The sequence below is a fragment of the Vanellus vanellus genome, assembly GCF_965231255.1.
Source record: "Vanellus vanellus genome assembly, chromosome: 2".
Classification (NCBI taxonomy): domain Eukaryota; kingdom Metazoa; phylum Chordata; class Aves; order Charadriiformes; family Charadriidae; genus Vanellus; species Vanellus vanellus.
In genome coordinates this window covers 119564673-119580826 of record NC_138906.1, presented here as the reverse complement: position 1 = coordinate 119580826, position 16154 = coordinate 119564673, and the positions used below count along the sequence as shown (strand labels likewise).

The 16154-nt window shown below is 40.4% G+C and overlaps 1 protein-coding gene across 1 annotated transcript in view; it reads left to right on the top strand.

The window, feature by feature from the left end:
- The window catches only part of ZNF521 (zinc finger protein 521), a 234018-nt gene that overhangs the window by 202419 nt on the left and 15445 nt on the right, over positions 1-16154 (top strand). The window contains exons 7-8 of the mRNA XM_082499405.1: positions 846-977; positions 3680-3795. Coding sequence (XP_082355531.1) covers positions 846-977; positions 3680-3795 — 248 coding nt within the window. The remainder of the gene's footprint in view (positions 1-845; positions 978-3679; positions 3796-16154) is intronic.

Genomic DNA, 16154 nt, shown 5'->3' with positions numbered 1-16154 from the left:
GGGCTGGAAGCCACTTCTTACCTAGCAACTGTTTCTAAGTAGGACAGCCGATGACTGCCCTCATGGCGGAGTGGATGAATCCTGCAGCACCCTCAGGAAGGGAACCTGGTGCCAGGCACCAGCCGGCCTTCGGAGGACAATGGGAGGAAGCGGAGGAACAGGCGGCGGGGAGCGGGAAGGGTTTTAAAGCTGCAGGACCTTGACGGGAAAGCTGCATCAGGGGGCACACGGGGACTTTTCTGAGCTGTTAAAAAGAGGAGAGACGCAAATAAAGGGGAAAAAAATATCTAGGATTGTCAGAAAGGGAGCTGGGAAATCCTGCGGCTTGCAAAAGGTTTCGCGTCTGCCCCTGGGACTGGAAACGTGGAGCAGGAGTGATGTGTGGGTATAAACTACCCTCCCCTCTCACACTGGTTATGAGAAACGCCACGTCAGCCAGAGTGCCAAAAATGCGCGCGTTCGCAGTTCTCACCCGTGGTAGACGGGTTGATGTGTGATCGGCGCTAAATTCCTTACGCGCTGTTTTGTAAATGTACTCAGTTGTGGTCGGGTGGCTCTGCTAAGAGACGATGTTTCAGGTCCTATTCATCATGTCCTACTGAAGTCTAACGCTCTGCGTTCATGTTTGGTGATAACTATATGTGGAAAATCAGTGCTTGTAATGCCCAGTAAAGCTTTGTACATTCTGAAACCCTCCAGGTAAGAGAACACTGAGGGGTGCTGAGGGGCATCCAGTTTCCTGAGCTTAGGAAAACAAAAAGTCTCTTCAGTTCATAGATCATGTTGGACTTGCTCTTTGGTAAGGGCTGTGGTGAATTTTACTTTTCCTTTGATTTCTCCCACAGATGAAGGACTGAACCATGAATGCAAACTCTGCAATCAGACGTTTGACTCTCCTGCCAAACTTCAGTGCCACCTGATAGAGCACAGCTTTGAAGGCATGGGGGGCACCTTCAAATGTCCGGTGTGCTTTACAGGTAGGAGGCCATCACTGCTTGTCCCAGTCAAGCCCTGAGCTTACACTGGCAGATCTCCACTTACAACTGTGTCATGTGCTGGCTTTAGGTCAGTTTTAGGACAGGATGTTACATTTGTGCTCGTTAGTAATATTGATTAGAAATCATTTAGAAAGCTGAGCTCCTTGGAAGGTCAGGCATCCATCTGTAAGAACTGCATTTCAAGCTCTTCTATTGGAAGTTTGAGTTTCTTACAATTATGGAAGTGATAGTCTGCTACCTTCCACGGTATCATGTTCATCACCTTCATATTCCAAACTTGCTGAGGTTAAAACTGCCCATGAATTTGTGCTTTAAAGGTACAGATGTTTCATCTAAAACGATATAACTCGGAGCAGAACTTGGCCCCACAGGCAAGGGCTGCTAGGCATAGCCTGTATAGCAACATTCTCCTCTGATAGGGTAAGAAAGCCTGCTTGCGTGTGTTTGTTGGCGTGTGGTGAGAAGAAACACCCTTGTAATGTGCTTTAGAAAGCAAACCATGCCGTCTTGCCACAAGTCAAGTTCTGCTCTCCCCTGACACAAGTCCAAGTGTGGGAATAATCCTCCCCAAGTCAGTGGTGTTATTCAGTAGTAAAACCCAAGTGAGAAAATAACTTGACCCAGTAGGGCTAAGCACTGCAGTGTTTGGGCCATAATGAGGAACAGAAAAATGCTGTTGTTGGAAATGAAAACACATTAAAAGGATGCCTACAGAGTTGTTGTGAGTTTTTCTAAGGACTTCTTAATAGAACATTTCATAAAATGATAACCTAAAACATAAGCGTTAATATGTAGCTTACATGCCCAATTTTGCTTTACAAGATGAAAATCAAAGATAATCACAAACATGACAAAACACACTTTGGGTATTCTCGCATCAATGGCATGCTAATTCTGGAAGCCATTCAAGGTTTCTGTTCTCCATTAATGGGAATGAAGGATTTTCATTGATAGGCAAATAGACCCTTTAATACCTTCATTTTACTTCTCTTTGTTTGGCAGCTCCCCTCCCAATAAAACCTAAGTGCACGCTACAGAGGAAAATTAAAGTTGAATTTTTCATCTCTCAGATACAGTGGCTGGTGATGATTATTACCTCACTGTGTTCAGGTTTCACACATTTCTGTGGGTTATTAAATTAAAAAAATGCATAGTTCATCTTCACTGCACAGCTTGTCATAGTAATATCTTGAGCATGGATAGTACGCCTGTAAACAGTTTGCCTGTTCGGCATCTGTGTTCAATAATTCTTTCAGTTAGGCATTTTGTTTTTTTTTTTTTAGTTTTATTACTGATTCTACTAAATTTTTTCCCTTGTCTTTCTGTATACATTATGAGGTGATCTTTTTTTAGTGTAATGCCATAAGTCTTTGATTTCCAGGTCTGGGGGAGTTGTAAACACAATATAAAAACTTACATGTGTAAGGAGTACCCACTGACGGTTCTCCTTGTGAGCAAGATCCCTGATAAAATTAATCCTTTAATGTTTGAGCCAGTAGCCTTGTAAAATGTGTTAAAGAATATGGAGATAAGTCGATTCCAATCTGTGTGAAACACTTTTTTCCTTTTTGCTGATGGGGTAAATAGACACCAAGCATTAATCATAAACAATGGTGTTTTATTAGCAATATGCCATTAAATTATTTCAGCATGTCTTGCTGGAATATTAACAAGAGGTAAAAATCACCAATATAAGTTTTATGTGGAAAATGGAATCTGATCTTTTTTTTTTTCAGGGTAATGAGAAATGTGATTAAAATGTATGACTCAGAAGAACAATATTCTGATGTTTTTTGTTGCCTTGCAATTAGAATAATTTTAATGATTAGGAATGGAGTCAAAGTCAAATGCCAGCATCTTTAATAAATCCTTTCCCTGCCTATACAGATTAATATTGTAGATGCAAACTTTTTTAGGTCACAGTGCACCAGGCATCCATCAGAAGTCAGTGCTGCCAACCCAAACACTGCCTCTGGCATATACAATTTAATTATTAATAGTATGTCTCCTAGGTAAACTGTTACACAGTCTTAGGGCCTTGTTTTGTAGTCATTAAAATTGAACATGTTTATATTATTGAAACCCTTGCATTCACTGTGTAGGCAGAGTTGATCTTAAAGTATCCAAAGAGAATTTACCTGCAGTTCTGTTTCACATTTATAGACATTGCCCCAGTGTAGCTGTGGGATATAATTTTTAGCATTAACACATTTAAATACAGAGCTGTTTGTTAGTTTTAACTTTAGGCACATGGAGTAAACAGGACTTTAGCATCTATGCTTTTCAAACCTGTTGGTTGCTAGGAAATAAGTTTTGTGTGTGTTCAACCAGAGTGCAGTAAGCATGAAGAAATAATTCTGAAGGGAAAATGGCGTTTTAAAATTCTTTAAATTCGAAATCTTCATTGGTAGTCCTGTTAGGGTCTTTTTTTCCTTTGTTTTTGTTTTTGTTTTTTAAACCAGGCATCTGTTTCAATTCATTCCTTGTAGAAGAAGGATAACACTTTGTAGATAAATAGTGTTCGTTGGTACGCATTATAACAACAGTGTAATGTGAAATCAGAGTGCGCCAGCCTAATTTTACCTCTTGGAATTGCTGAGTGTTAATGGGAAATTGTTTATAAAAACCCTTCACTTGCAATATGAAATAATGAAAAGCTTGTTGTTTGCTTAATATTCCAGTGTTTGTCCAAGCAAACAAGTTGCAGCAGCATATTTTCTCAGCCCATGGACAAGAGGACAAGATCTATGACTGCACACAGTGTCCACAGAAGTTCTTCTTCCAAACAGAGCTGCAGGTACCACACTTGTTACCTGGGGGTTATAATAGCATTATGTATTTGATAGCTGAGTTCAAAGCTTTACTTACCACAACCTCATCTGATACTTGCTCATCGTCAGGATGGGAATGAGGAAAGGACGAGAGAAATTGCAGGTGATTCCACCCATGCTGCTTCCAAAAGGTGCTGGCAGAAAGCCACCTAGTACGGATGTGAATTTCAGTAGCCACCTTGGATTCTTGCTCTGTAGGTTGTTGCAGCTCGAGATATTCTTGAGAGAGAAATGGGCATCCCATTTTTCTGTTTGATATCCATAAAACATTTACTCAAGCAATGAAGTGGAAAATAAGTGTATTCTTTTGTCTCTAAATGTGAAAAGCTAAGCACTGAAGTAGGATTGTAAGGATGGGGGAAGGGAGGAAGTAGACAGAATTTATCTTGGTTTACCTGCTGGCCATTTCCCATAAATACTAACTTGGTGGGGAATAGAAAATAATAGGGTCAAATGAATAGTACATTGTATTCTTGTCTGCTGTTGTCAGACTTGTAATGATACTGTTTACTAATGATAAACAAAAGGACAGAGAGGAAGAAATAAATGTTGAACAAGATCTGAAAACAATTTTGAATTAAGGTATTATTTACTATATATTAACATTCTGCACTGCTTGCCTTGCAATGAGAAGTGGTGGTGTGCTATTCCTGATGTGCTGTTACGCTTTGAGACAGTATCAGAAGATCGTTTCTAAATTATTTTAGTTTATATTGAAGTATTAAGATAGGTTGACAAAAGGAAAAAATTTCATGGTCTCCGATGGTCTCTAGGGATGGAACAAGGAGAAGCATTTGTACAGTAAGGCCTTTCCTACACTGTCAGCCATGTGATTTTTATTTGGAATGAAGAGATTTTTCAGCACCAAAGGCTTTTCAGTAGTTTTTTTACAGCACGGGACCCCTTTAACTGAGATGTCCACAATTAATTTTGCTTTGGATCAGAGCTGGATTTCATCTCATCAACAGAGGGAAAAGGCTAGTGAAGCACATGCTCATGTATGCCCATTTAGTATTTCACTTAAAGTGGAAGTTTTACATGCTGAAAACCTGATATTAGTGTTTGGCATGATGATATGAAATATTTCTTTGGAGAAAAAAGAAATAGGAGCATTTAAACCATGAATGAATTAACTGTGTGCGAGATTGGTATTTATAATGATTCCACTGCTAATTTCTTTCTGCATGAAAACAATAGGGAATAAAGCCTTTCTGATAACCTTCCCTACCTCTTTCTCAGTGGACCCCTATATCATGGGAACTTCTGTAGTACCTGCAGTACCATACCTGTAACAAAGCAAGGTGCCTGTGCTGTATCTCTCTCCTGTTTTAGTAGATTCAAATCTGTTTCATTTACTGTCCATAGCAGGTATTGCATGCAAGGTCTGACCCACAGTGGAAGAGGAGGACAAGGAAAAGAAAATAAAAAGTTGGACTTTTAGGGAAAAAGACATGCATAGTGATGGACAGAAAGAAGCAAAATTGAGTTTTGAAGTCAGAAAATGGTCTGGGTTGTGTAGAAAGTTATTGGACTTGTGGGAAGAATAAAGGAGAAACTGAGTGAAATGAGGAAAGGTCAGAAACTAATTTTGTTGTATGTGTGGAATCATTTTCTTTGCTTTTTTTGGTCATCGTACTTGCTGAGGTTTTTTTGCAAAGTGTTTCCAATAAGGTGAAACTGCTTTTTCAGGAAAAAGCTATTTAAATATTTTTGGTTTACTGATTTTTACAAATTCTGTTGTTCATCACTGGTTAATCAAAATGAGGAAGTAGGGAGAAATAGGGACATGAGCAGTTTCTAAAAAGAGAAGGGAAAGATTGTCAGGGAAGAAAGACCAAAAGGACAAAAAAAACCTCAGCAAACAAACTCAAACACCAAACTCAGCAAACAAGAAGGTGCAGGTATGCAAAAGAGAATTATGAAAAGAAAGAAACGGGAACAAGAGGACAGAAATCAGTTTTAACAGCAGAATTCAGAATGGATTTAAAAAAGGCAGAATAGCTAACTGGACTCTAAAGATGCAAAATATACAGAGGTCCAGGTGTAGCTATGACATGTACAATCACCACCTTACTAGTCTGTGTCCCCTAAAATACACTCTCGTTTTGAAATACATGGAGTCCCAAGCAGTTACTTTCACCTTTTTTACTGTAATAAAAGCACATGTTTTTCCATTCAAAATTCATCAGTGCCCAAGACTGAGGGCAAGATTTTGCTCTCTCCATCTAAGCCTAGTTCATTAAAACTTGAACATAACTGAGGCACCTGATTTTCTAGTGAAGGGCACAAAAGGATATTGCTAAAGAGAGATAAATTATGCTCTACATTGGGTAGGTGACAGTCACTGTGTTGATTCCATGCTCCAGGAGGCTTCTAATAGACCACATCTCAATACCCTTAGAGGCAGCCTCTCTCTGGCTTATGTACATTTGCAAAAATGAAAAGGTATTAATTTTCTTAATTCATTATGTTTATTATTTTAATTAACTTGGGTAGCCCCACCCCAGTTAAGAATGCATCATGTTTAAAAAAATGCAGTACCATCATGCCATTTGCATTTATTTGTTAGGATCACGGGCTTTCTGCTCTTCCCTCCAGTTACCTACCCAGGCTGGTGAAAGGGCAGCAAAGCACTTAGGTAGAGCAGTAGGTACTGTCCTTTGGAGTCTGCTTTTGCTGAAAATACATTGATCTCGAGCCCACTCTCATTTAAAACCTGTTCTAGGAGGCGTCGCTTTGTTCAGGCTATCTACCGGCTGAAGCAGTGGAATCTTTGGCAGCTAGCCTCCAGGTTATGTTTCTCTATCCTTTCACATTACTGTGGTTTGTGTTGGGGCTTGCAGTGTAACAGCGTATTTATTCCCTCTATCAGGATCGGTTCCTTGCTTTTAATTTAAACATGCATCTAAAGTGCATCTCCCATGCATGAGAGATGCTAATCATCTCAGATTAGAAGCCACAGACAGCACTCCATGGCTGTAGGGCAGAGCAAGAACATGAACAAGGTAGAGCAGAGCAGAACACAATGGCATAGAAGCCCTATCCACATAGTATAGTGTATAGTACAGCTGATAATTAAAGAGAATTAATTCAGGGATACAGAAAATAAATGAATTATACGATGCTTAACTTGGTGTTTGGCCCAGTGCAATTCTTTGCTTAGCATTTTCTGACTCCTGTTCTAGGCAGAGTAGGCTATAGGAACATAAGAAGCCCCACATACTACGTTCATCTCACCTTGAGGGAGTTACCATCCCCTCATTACCAATCTTCTCAATGCAAAAAACAAGGAGGACTCTCTTTAGAGGTTTCCATGATTTCACTCCAGACTCCTGTTAGGAATGCAAGACAATCCTGTTCTGGTGAGAATAGAGAGTAAACGATCAGTCCTGAAAATCATACCTGCAATATATTACTCAACCTTTAGGTTGAAATAACGAGATTTTACAGGGGTTTTCTCTTTAAGATCATCTCCACAGATGGCCCTTCTCCCACCTTTGATAATTCCTTTAATAGCTTTGTGCTCCATAGCAGTTGAACCAGCTTTAAATTTGTGGAGATATTACCTCCATGGAAAGGAAACAAATGGAAACCTTCTGTAACAGTTAGAAGTGTATGTTTTAAGAGTGTTCCGAGTTGTGAATTTTCATACTTACATGTACAAAAGGCTACGTGGTGTATTTACGCTTCTGAAATGGAGCTGAAAAATTATGTCCCTAAAAGTATGTCCCTAAAAGTATTTATTCTTGAGAATGGAAAGCTTTGAATAAGACATGCTTAAAACAATAAGGGCTTTTCAGAAATAGGCTGGTAACAATCTTTAAAATCAGAAATATATCCCATCTAGGTATCAGTTAAAGAAGCTGCATGGTGGGTGTATTTATATGGTGCCTAGATGTCTCCCAAAAGTTGAAGCTCTTCTAACCGAACACCTGGCATATGACGATACAGTTCTCTGTACAGGGTGGTCTTCTCCATCCATCATCCATAATACTGAACTTTTAATTAATAAGGAAGTAAAGAAAGTTATTGGTAATTTAACTTAATATTGAATTTTCATTAAATTATGATAAAATGATCTGTGCCTATTAAAACTGGCCTTTCTTGTCCTCATGCTATTTCCAGTGCCTGTTTCTTTTGCTTTAGTCTTTGGACTGAGGCTTAAATTTTGAACAGGTGTTTGTGCTTCCCTTGTCCCTGATGAGGAGTAGCCATGCCTTTCCTATTTCCAGTCCTAGGGTTACTTCCATAGTCAACACAACATACTGTGGTGTTTGTGGCGAGGAATGAGACACTCTTGTGGGGTGTTACCCAGAGTGAATTGTTTCACTTTAGACTTTTTTTAGATGTTGCTGCATCAGAGAGGTACCGATGTCCAGTATAATTGCTGAATAATTGTACAGGTTTTATCAGTGTTTTATCACTGATGATAGTTAGTTCTGAATATGAGACTAGCCAAAATTACATGACCTCTCAGGACCATTTTGCCCAGTACAAAAATTATATCTCTTTTTGGTCAATTAGAGCATTTACTTAACATTTTGTGACTAATAATTAGTTGCCCCTGGGGTATTTAAGTGTCCCCACTTTACAGACATAAAAACTAGGGCAAGAAATAATTGGATCAGCGGTTGCTTCCCATCCTGTCCAAAAGGGACCTGGCCTCGGTGATTCACGCCCTTGCTGCTTCCCGTCTGGACTCCATCAGTGCAGAATACCTGGGCATGAAGCCATCAGCCTGTAGGACGTTCCAGCTAATACAAAGAGCTGCAGCCCTGTTCCTCAGTAGCAAAGGAGACCAGGAGCATACTCGACCTGCTCTCTTGCTTTCTACACTGTCTTCCTACACGTTTGTCCAGTTGTGCTCTAAGAGTCAGTCCTTAATATTCTGAGTGGACTTGGTCCCCGCACATCTCAGATATCACCTGAGAAGCTCTTCCCATTTGGTAACAATGCAGTAGTTGACGGCCCTGCTTTGTGAGTGTTTTTATCGAAGAGCTGCAGCTTGTTTGCACAGGAGCTAGAACTTTCTCACAGGCTGTCTGTGGAACAGACTTCCACAGCAGATAAGTATTACCATGAACATCCCGAACTTCTGCTTTTGAGAGTAGGGTGCACGTAGCAGAGCCAAAGGATCCCTTCTCTCATATAAACATGTACCAGCATGTACATTTCTAAACCTTCCCCAAAACCCCAACGCACAACAACAGAGCTCTTCCAAAATGAAATACACAGTTCCTTCCCCAGGGAAAGGATGAAAGAAAGAATGAAGCACTCATAGCAGATATTACTCATGTCGCTTAAAACAGCAGGAGAACATTCTCATCTCCCGGTGCAAGCAGCTGAAGTAGAGTGGGGCAGAGGCAGCATAGAGGAGTCTCCACAAGTTTTATGTAGCTTTCTGTGTGTCCATCTCTGGATGTCCAGTTGTAACTTTTTCATGTTCCAAGGTTAGCATTGTTGAAACTAATCTTCCAGTTCCTTCCTCATTTCTTTAAGGGTTAAACTTTCCAAAGATCTCTGCATTGTAAAATGCTCCCAAAGACCTTAACATTTTTAAACGTCCTTTAAAATACCCTTGACATGAGACACGATCAGAACTAAGCAAACTCCAGGCTGCTTCATGAACTGAAAGACTTGACTGAGACCTTCAGTGGCAACAGTAGCAGAGCTGGGATTCAAACACTACGTTCTCTCATTAGGGGGTCAGCTAGAGAAAACTGCTAATTAACCTGGGCTGGGATTGTGTCCTTGTGGCAGAGGCCTTCTGGGGCCAGCTGGGAAAGAGATTGGTGTGAGAATAGCATCAACCATAGCAGCAGTGGCTCTGCTATCTCCATATAGGATTGTTTTGCCAAGGCCCCCACAGTAGTTGAGTCTATGTATCATGTAGGTCCCAAGGGCAAGCCTTCCATGACAGCAGGGGAGACCGTGAATAATTTATACTCTTTACACAAAAACAGGGACAAAACTTCCAAACCTGCAGGTGAAGTTAGATTTTCAAGGATGTTTTCATCACAAAGAAAAAGCCTCAAAACATTTTTTTAAGTGAAATCGGAGATTAGTTCTGGCATTTCTAGGTCCCCAAACTCTTGGGGTGAAGGGTAGAACACAGATGCTGGCTTTCTAGGCCCCAAAGGCCAGGAGCCAGCAGGGAATAACTTTGTCAGCTCTTCTTAAAAAGAAGCCTACCTGAAATCCAATTAACAATCAAAGCTTTAGGCCAACATTTTCAAACTCAGTGGCCTATTTCTGAGAGGGTGCTGAGCACCTCCAGCTGCAGTTAAGGCCAGTGCAAGGTGCTGGTGCTGAGTACATCAGGAAATCAGGTCATAAATGCCTGAAGATAGGGACCTTGATAAAAGCATAGGTGCTGAGCAGCCATAGCCTCGTTTAAGGTTTCAGCAAAACACTTTTGATGCATAAATACAGGCGCCGCATTCAGTAATGTTGGCCTTAGTCCTTAGCAGGCAATCAGCTTGCTTTTGTTAGAGCAAATGCCTACGAGTCAGGAGAGCTGGATTCAGTTGCGAGGTCTGGTACTCACTTGCTCCACTTAAACATTCATCTTCTCCAACTCATGAGTGAGGATGATGATAGTAATATGCGTGCCAGAGATACTAGGATTGTAATTAGTGGTTATGTTTTGAGGGAACTAGATAGAGCTGCATGCATTGCAAATATTATTAGTTAGAGTGCTTTTTTCCCTGAATCCTTACTGTGCTTTCAGATAGATGGGTATTGGTGTGCATGAGTATGTGCATTGAGTATTTTTTCATGTCTTCCAAGATTTAAAAAAATCAGGCTTGTGTTCCTGAGACTTGAGACTTCTTTCCCTAGAAGGAAGAATTATTTTCTTTGCAAATTCAAGAAAGCAATCAAGAGAAGCATGGTGGAGGCACTCATGCATTAGCTCTTTAAGGACATATCTTCAAAGTGTTTCCCCTGCAAGTCTTTTGCTTCAATGTCAAACAAAGTTTAAATACCAAAAAAAATACTTTGAATTCCCTTTCAGTGCCCCTTCCCTCCTGGGAATTAAGGGGTGTTACAGCCATATTAGGTTTTCATGCGGTAATTCTTTTCTAAATAAGAAATTTCCAGGTTTGGAGTTTGTGAGTTCACCGTCCTTTGATTGGCCTATTCAAATGTAAACACTGCCTGTGGGTACTTTGTTAGTTCATGAATATTTATAGCACACTGCAAAGCCCACCAAGCCCAAAGTGTCAGAGTTTTTCAGGGACCATTTTGATTTCACTAAGTAGTGCTTGACAAAGATGGGTTTAGTATTAACTGTTCTTACTTGTCTCCACATACTCTATATGCTTGGAACTCTACACGCAACAGTCAGCCTGTGAAAATTTCTGCACTTTCTCCTGTAAATAAGCAGGAAACAATGTGTTCATAATATCCCTTATACATTCCCTGAGAGAACGTTCCTTAAATTTCTGCAGCAATTGTATCACACTTATGGGTTTCTTTTTTCAGATGCTTGAGTGATATTATTGACGAAATTACAGAATTAATTGACAAAGACAGTGTAGCAGTTAAGTGATGAATATTGCCTTTAAATAAACCATTTTAATCTTGAAAAGAAATTCAGATTCAAGGAACAGTAAAATGGCAAAGGACTGGAAGCTAAATGTACTGTCCAAAATAAGTACTGAGCTACACCCACAAAGTACCCATACAAAAATAAGCAAAAATGTATATTCCTTCTCTTTCAAGGTGGATAGAGTCTTACCCAAATGTGTATGTGCTTGAATATATGTCCCTATTTTGCCTGCTCCTTCCTGTTTATGCTCTTGTATGCCTGGATGCCTTTTGTAAAATATAGGTATCTATTTAAACAAAAAAAAAAAAGAGCAGCAACAAAAAAGATTAACCCATACTTTTGATCTGTTCTCCTTATTGCCTTGTGTGGTCAACATTAAATAGATTCGGCAGAATCAGGTATTAAAGTACAGTTGGTAATCCTTGTGACTGCAAAGACTGTGTGAAAATACGTTAAGTGAAGTTTGTTGTCTCCAGTCTGAAAGCATGAAACCGTGGCTATCTGAAATAAGCTCTGCTGTTCCTTTGTCTTTTTAAGTGTTGACTCTGAAGCATATCAGTGACGGTTACATGTCAACATTAACATCATGATTTCTGATTGTTTTAGCAAATGGAACAGCGAGGTGTGGAAGTTTCAGCCTAAAGAAGCAAATCAGAAGTTGCTGCAGAAAGAAAAATGCACAGAAAGGCAGAAGAAGAAGGAAACAAAAGGCAAAGGAGTAGAAGAGCAGTAGAAAGGAGATTATGGGGCAAAGAAAGAAACAAGATAGAAATAATAGTGCTTGGGAAGGCAAACATTTTTCTGCTGAGTGATGCTAATAATAATGATAAGGCACTTGTAAAAATAAATCATGATGATAATAAAGGGGAAGTTCAGTTATTACATAAAGGCCAATTTCTACCCTCCATCCTTGTAGAAGTTTCTGTGAACATCAGGGACTCCTATTGTAGATTGAGGGCAGGGAAAGCAGTAAATGTATTCCCTGACCCACAAATAATCATTAGAAATGGAATTCTGCCCTTTGCAGAAAATGAGGTTTTATCATCTGTGCCCTGAACATTTCAGCCTACACCTTGCCATTAGTCAGATCAGTTGGCTCATACACCTGGAGTAAGCAGAAGAAATAAGCACTTTGTGTGCATGTGAATAATTTCCCTGGTAGATCAGTTCAGTTCTCTTAATTGTCCATCCATTAATTTCTTGCTAATGTAGTTGATATCGATGACTGATTTTCTGTGCTAAACAGGAAGCGCCACTTCTTCATTCTAGGACGCATTCCTTCCTACAACTGCCCTGCTGTTAGCTACCAGTAGCTGCCATTATATTATCTTTCATCTGGCCCAGAGCTGACAACAGATGGCCATCTCCGGGACTGCCATCAGTGTGACTTTATGAAGCATCCAGCTATGGTGTACTGACGAGCTTCATGCCCAGTTCTGCAAATCTGCCTCCCTTCCCCCCACCCCGCTGCTGCCCCCCCCACTCCATCCCCATGAATAAGCTCCTCATTCCTGGCTCCACTCTCCACTGGTCCTGCAGTTTCCCAACGAGTGATGGCACAACGTTATCACTGAAAGTTTGCCGCTCGAGGGCTGCCCCCTCTTCTCTCCACAGCACTGGCAGAAAGTTGCCATGGCCCCCGTATACCCTGGCATCCTCACCCCTCCGTGTTTGGGTGTACCAAAGCATAGGTAGAGGGGCTCAGTAGCAGCAAACCTGCCACCTCTTAAGATCTGTAGTCTGAACCGGACCTCCTTCCATCTCAGAGCTTAGCTCGGTAGCCCTGCCTCTCCTCAAGCTCAAGGGATTTGGAGAGAGGAGTGATGTTTGTTCTTTGTTTTTTTGATGTTTCACAAGACATGCTGCCGAACCATGATTGAGTCTATTAAGTGTGAAGGAAGCTAAAATATCGATTAGAGACCCAAAGTGGAGAAAAGTATAAAATTCACAAGCATCCCAATTCCATTGACACACCAGATCATTTGGAAAAGCTGTTTTAACTGGGTGGCTGCTGTGTATTTTGGAGAAAGATATATTGTTTGCTCTTGACAGAGTTTTCTAAAGCAAGGTACTGCCAGAGCTGAACCCGTATTTTAAGCGAAATTCACATTTGTATCCTTTATTGTGATATTTGCAGCAAGTCTACAGCTAGTAACAGTCTCTGCCCTCAAGCTATAAAGGAGTAAGGTTCCATTGTTGGAGAGAGAGCAGCCTTCTGTGTGAAAGGCTGAGATGTGGTAGGCAAGATGAATAGTGCTTAAAAGCAGTGCTTGCGGTGCTGTCATTTAGAACAGGAACACTGAGGATTTAAACGAAAGTGAAAGGCATGGTAAATGAATCCTTTAAAATTGGTCAAATTTTCAGCTGCCTAAAATAACAAGTTTTCTCCATTGATAGGTTCATTGAGTAGGAGGAAAGTTGGGAGGGGTTGAATTCCCCTAGGGAGGAGGTGCAGATAGTTTGTAAAAACAAGGTGTGGTCAGTGATTCATAAAGAGACACATCCAGGAAACTCCAGTAAACAGCAATCTTGGCTCCAAAGTGGTGACTTTCCTTCTTTTTCTTTTTTTTTTTTCTTTCTATTTTTTTTTTTTTTGAGGGGGGGGAGGAGAAAAAAAAGAAAAGAAAAAAAAAAAAGAGCATCATTACATTGCTCCATTCCAAACAGTCAAAAAGACTCAGATGCAGATGGCTACACAACTGGAGCTGTTCATTACAAAACCACAACCAGGAGGAACAGCTTTTTGGTTTGGGTTTTCTACCTGCTATTGGGGTCAGGTTCACCATGCTTTGATCAAACTGAAGTTGAAATACAATTTTGAATGGAAAAAAGGGTGGATATTTGCATAATCTGTCATGATTTTTTTTTTTTTTAAAGTTGGGCTTCCTTTGTGTTCAAAGCTGAAATTGAGTGTCCTCCACCCTGTTAACAAGGAAAGAGAGAAAGAGATGATTCAGTTCTCACGAACCAATACTGCTGAGTTACACACATTTCTACATGCAGCGTTAGTTGTTTATCTGTATTGTTATAGTCTCATTTATTTTGCAGCAGAATCACTAGACACAGGCACTGATCACGGGTGTGTAAATCTGCTTGGGGATACTCTCTGTCAGTGAATACTCGGCTTCCCCCCCCCCCCCATACTCTGTGTGTGTAGATGTGTGCTATGTTGTATAAAGAACCTGTGATATTGTTAAATATTAGTGGTGCATTCTGCTTTGCTTTGCGTTTGTAAAGGTGAAAGGTGATTGTGCAGGAAAATGGAACAGTATATTTGCTGTGAGACAGGCACTAAGAACTCACTCCCATGCTCAGTTATAATTCATGACTGTACTGGTGGGAAGCCCTTATCCCTCTGTGGAGTTAATGCATCTCTACTGTAGCCTGCTGAGAGCACCCTGTGTCCCCTCCCACCATCTGTGCATTCACTTGCGTGCTTTCTCTCTCTCTCTTTACTGTGAGATCTCTTGGTGTTAAAACTGTCAGACTACTACTGCCTGGTAAAGGTGGCTTTATGATGTGTATTAATGTTGAATTGTCATTTAAAGGGTGAGGAGGTAGGAAAGGGATACGTTACCATTTGTTTTAAGCTCTTGTTAGAAAATGCTGACGAGCAAATAGACAGAAAGGTAGATTTGTTACTTCAAACAGGAAACAGCTTCGAACGGTATATAGAAATTGCCACAATGTAGGGTAAGAGCTACTGACGGCGAATTCATCTTTGTTCCCAGTCTGGGCGTATTTTGCTGTTTCTTGGTAGAGTGGATCTCTGTTTCTCCATGTCAAGATCTGAACCAATGGCATGGTCAATTGAATAATATTTATTTACCCATCAGCTGGCTTAGGTGACAACTATTTTATTTTCTACAAGTTGATCTCCTCTTTTAGCTGAAAAGCTCTCTTGCAGGCTGCAACTTAATTGGTTCTATGCTACGTGAGACTTGAAATTCATGTGACCAAGTGCTACAAGCTAGCACAATCTTACTTAAATAGGTAGTGTACGAAGATTTTTTATTATTATTATTGCTGTAAGGCACTGTCAGCAGACCGGTGAGACTGTCTAGCTTCGAAAGAGCTGAACTCAGTTCACAGAGGTTTGAGATGATGCATTATCAACCTGGCATCTTACTGCAATCTTAGACTCAGAATATGGTTAAAAGACCATGTACTTGACTGTCACAGCAATATTAATTTGCAGTGTTTCCCTGAATGTAATCTTCTGTAGTCTGTTGTTTGTATTCCTTTAAAACTTATAAATCAAATCCAGACCTGGAATACCAGTGTATGAACTTAACAGATGTGCTGCCATAAGGGACCTGCTAGGTTATAAACTGCAGAAATGATCTTTTTCTATTTCAGATTCCTAGCTAATTCCAGGGAGATTTAGGAACCACAGAAGTAAGGTGGAAGGTCACACGTTAGGACGGTAGCACCCACCCAGCGCTTGACGTTGGGTGTAATTGTCAGGAGATACACCTCTAATCGTTTTATTATTCAGTCATAGCATCCTTCTGAAGCTCCCGAGCAAAAGTAGGGCAAGAATGACTTCAGTAGCTCTGTGTCCAGGTTTTCTTAGGTGAAAGATCACTTTGAGATGACACAGCTGAGTAGTCAGGCTGAAATCCTAGTTGGTATTTTATTAATTTTGCACCAAGATAAATCCTGAAATTCTGACAAACTCCATGACAGGTGAAATTCCTTCTTGCAGAATCTGCTCAGCAAGAGGCTGCTCATTTCGTTCTGTTCGGAGGCAGGCAACAGGAGGGCAGCTTT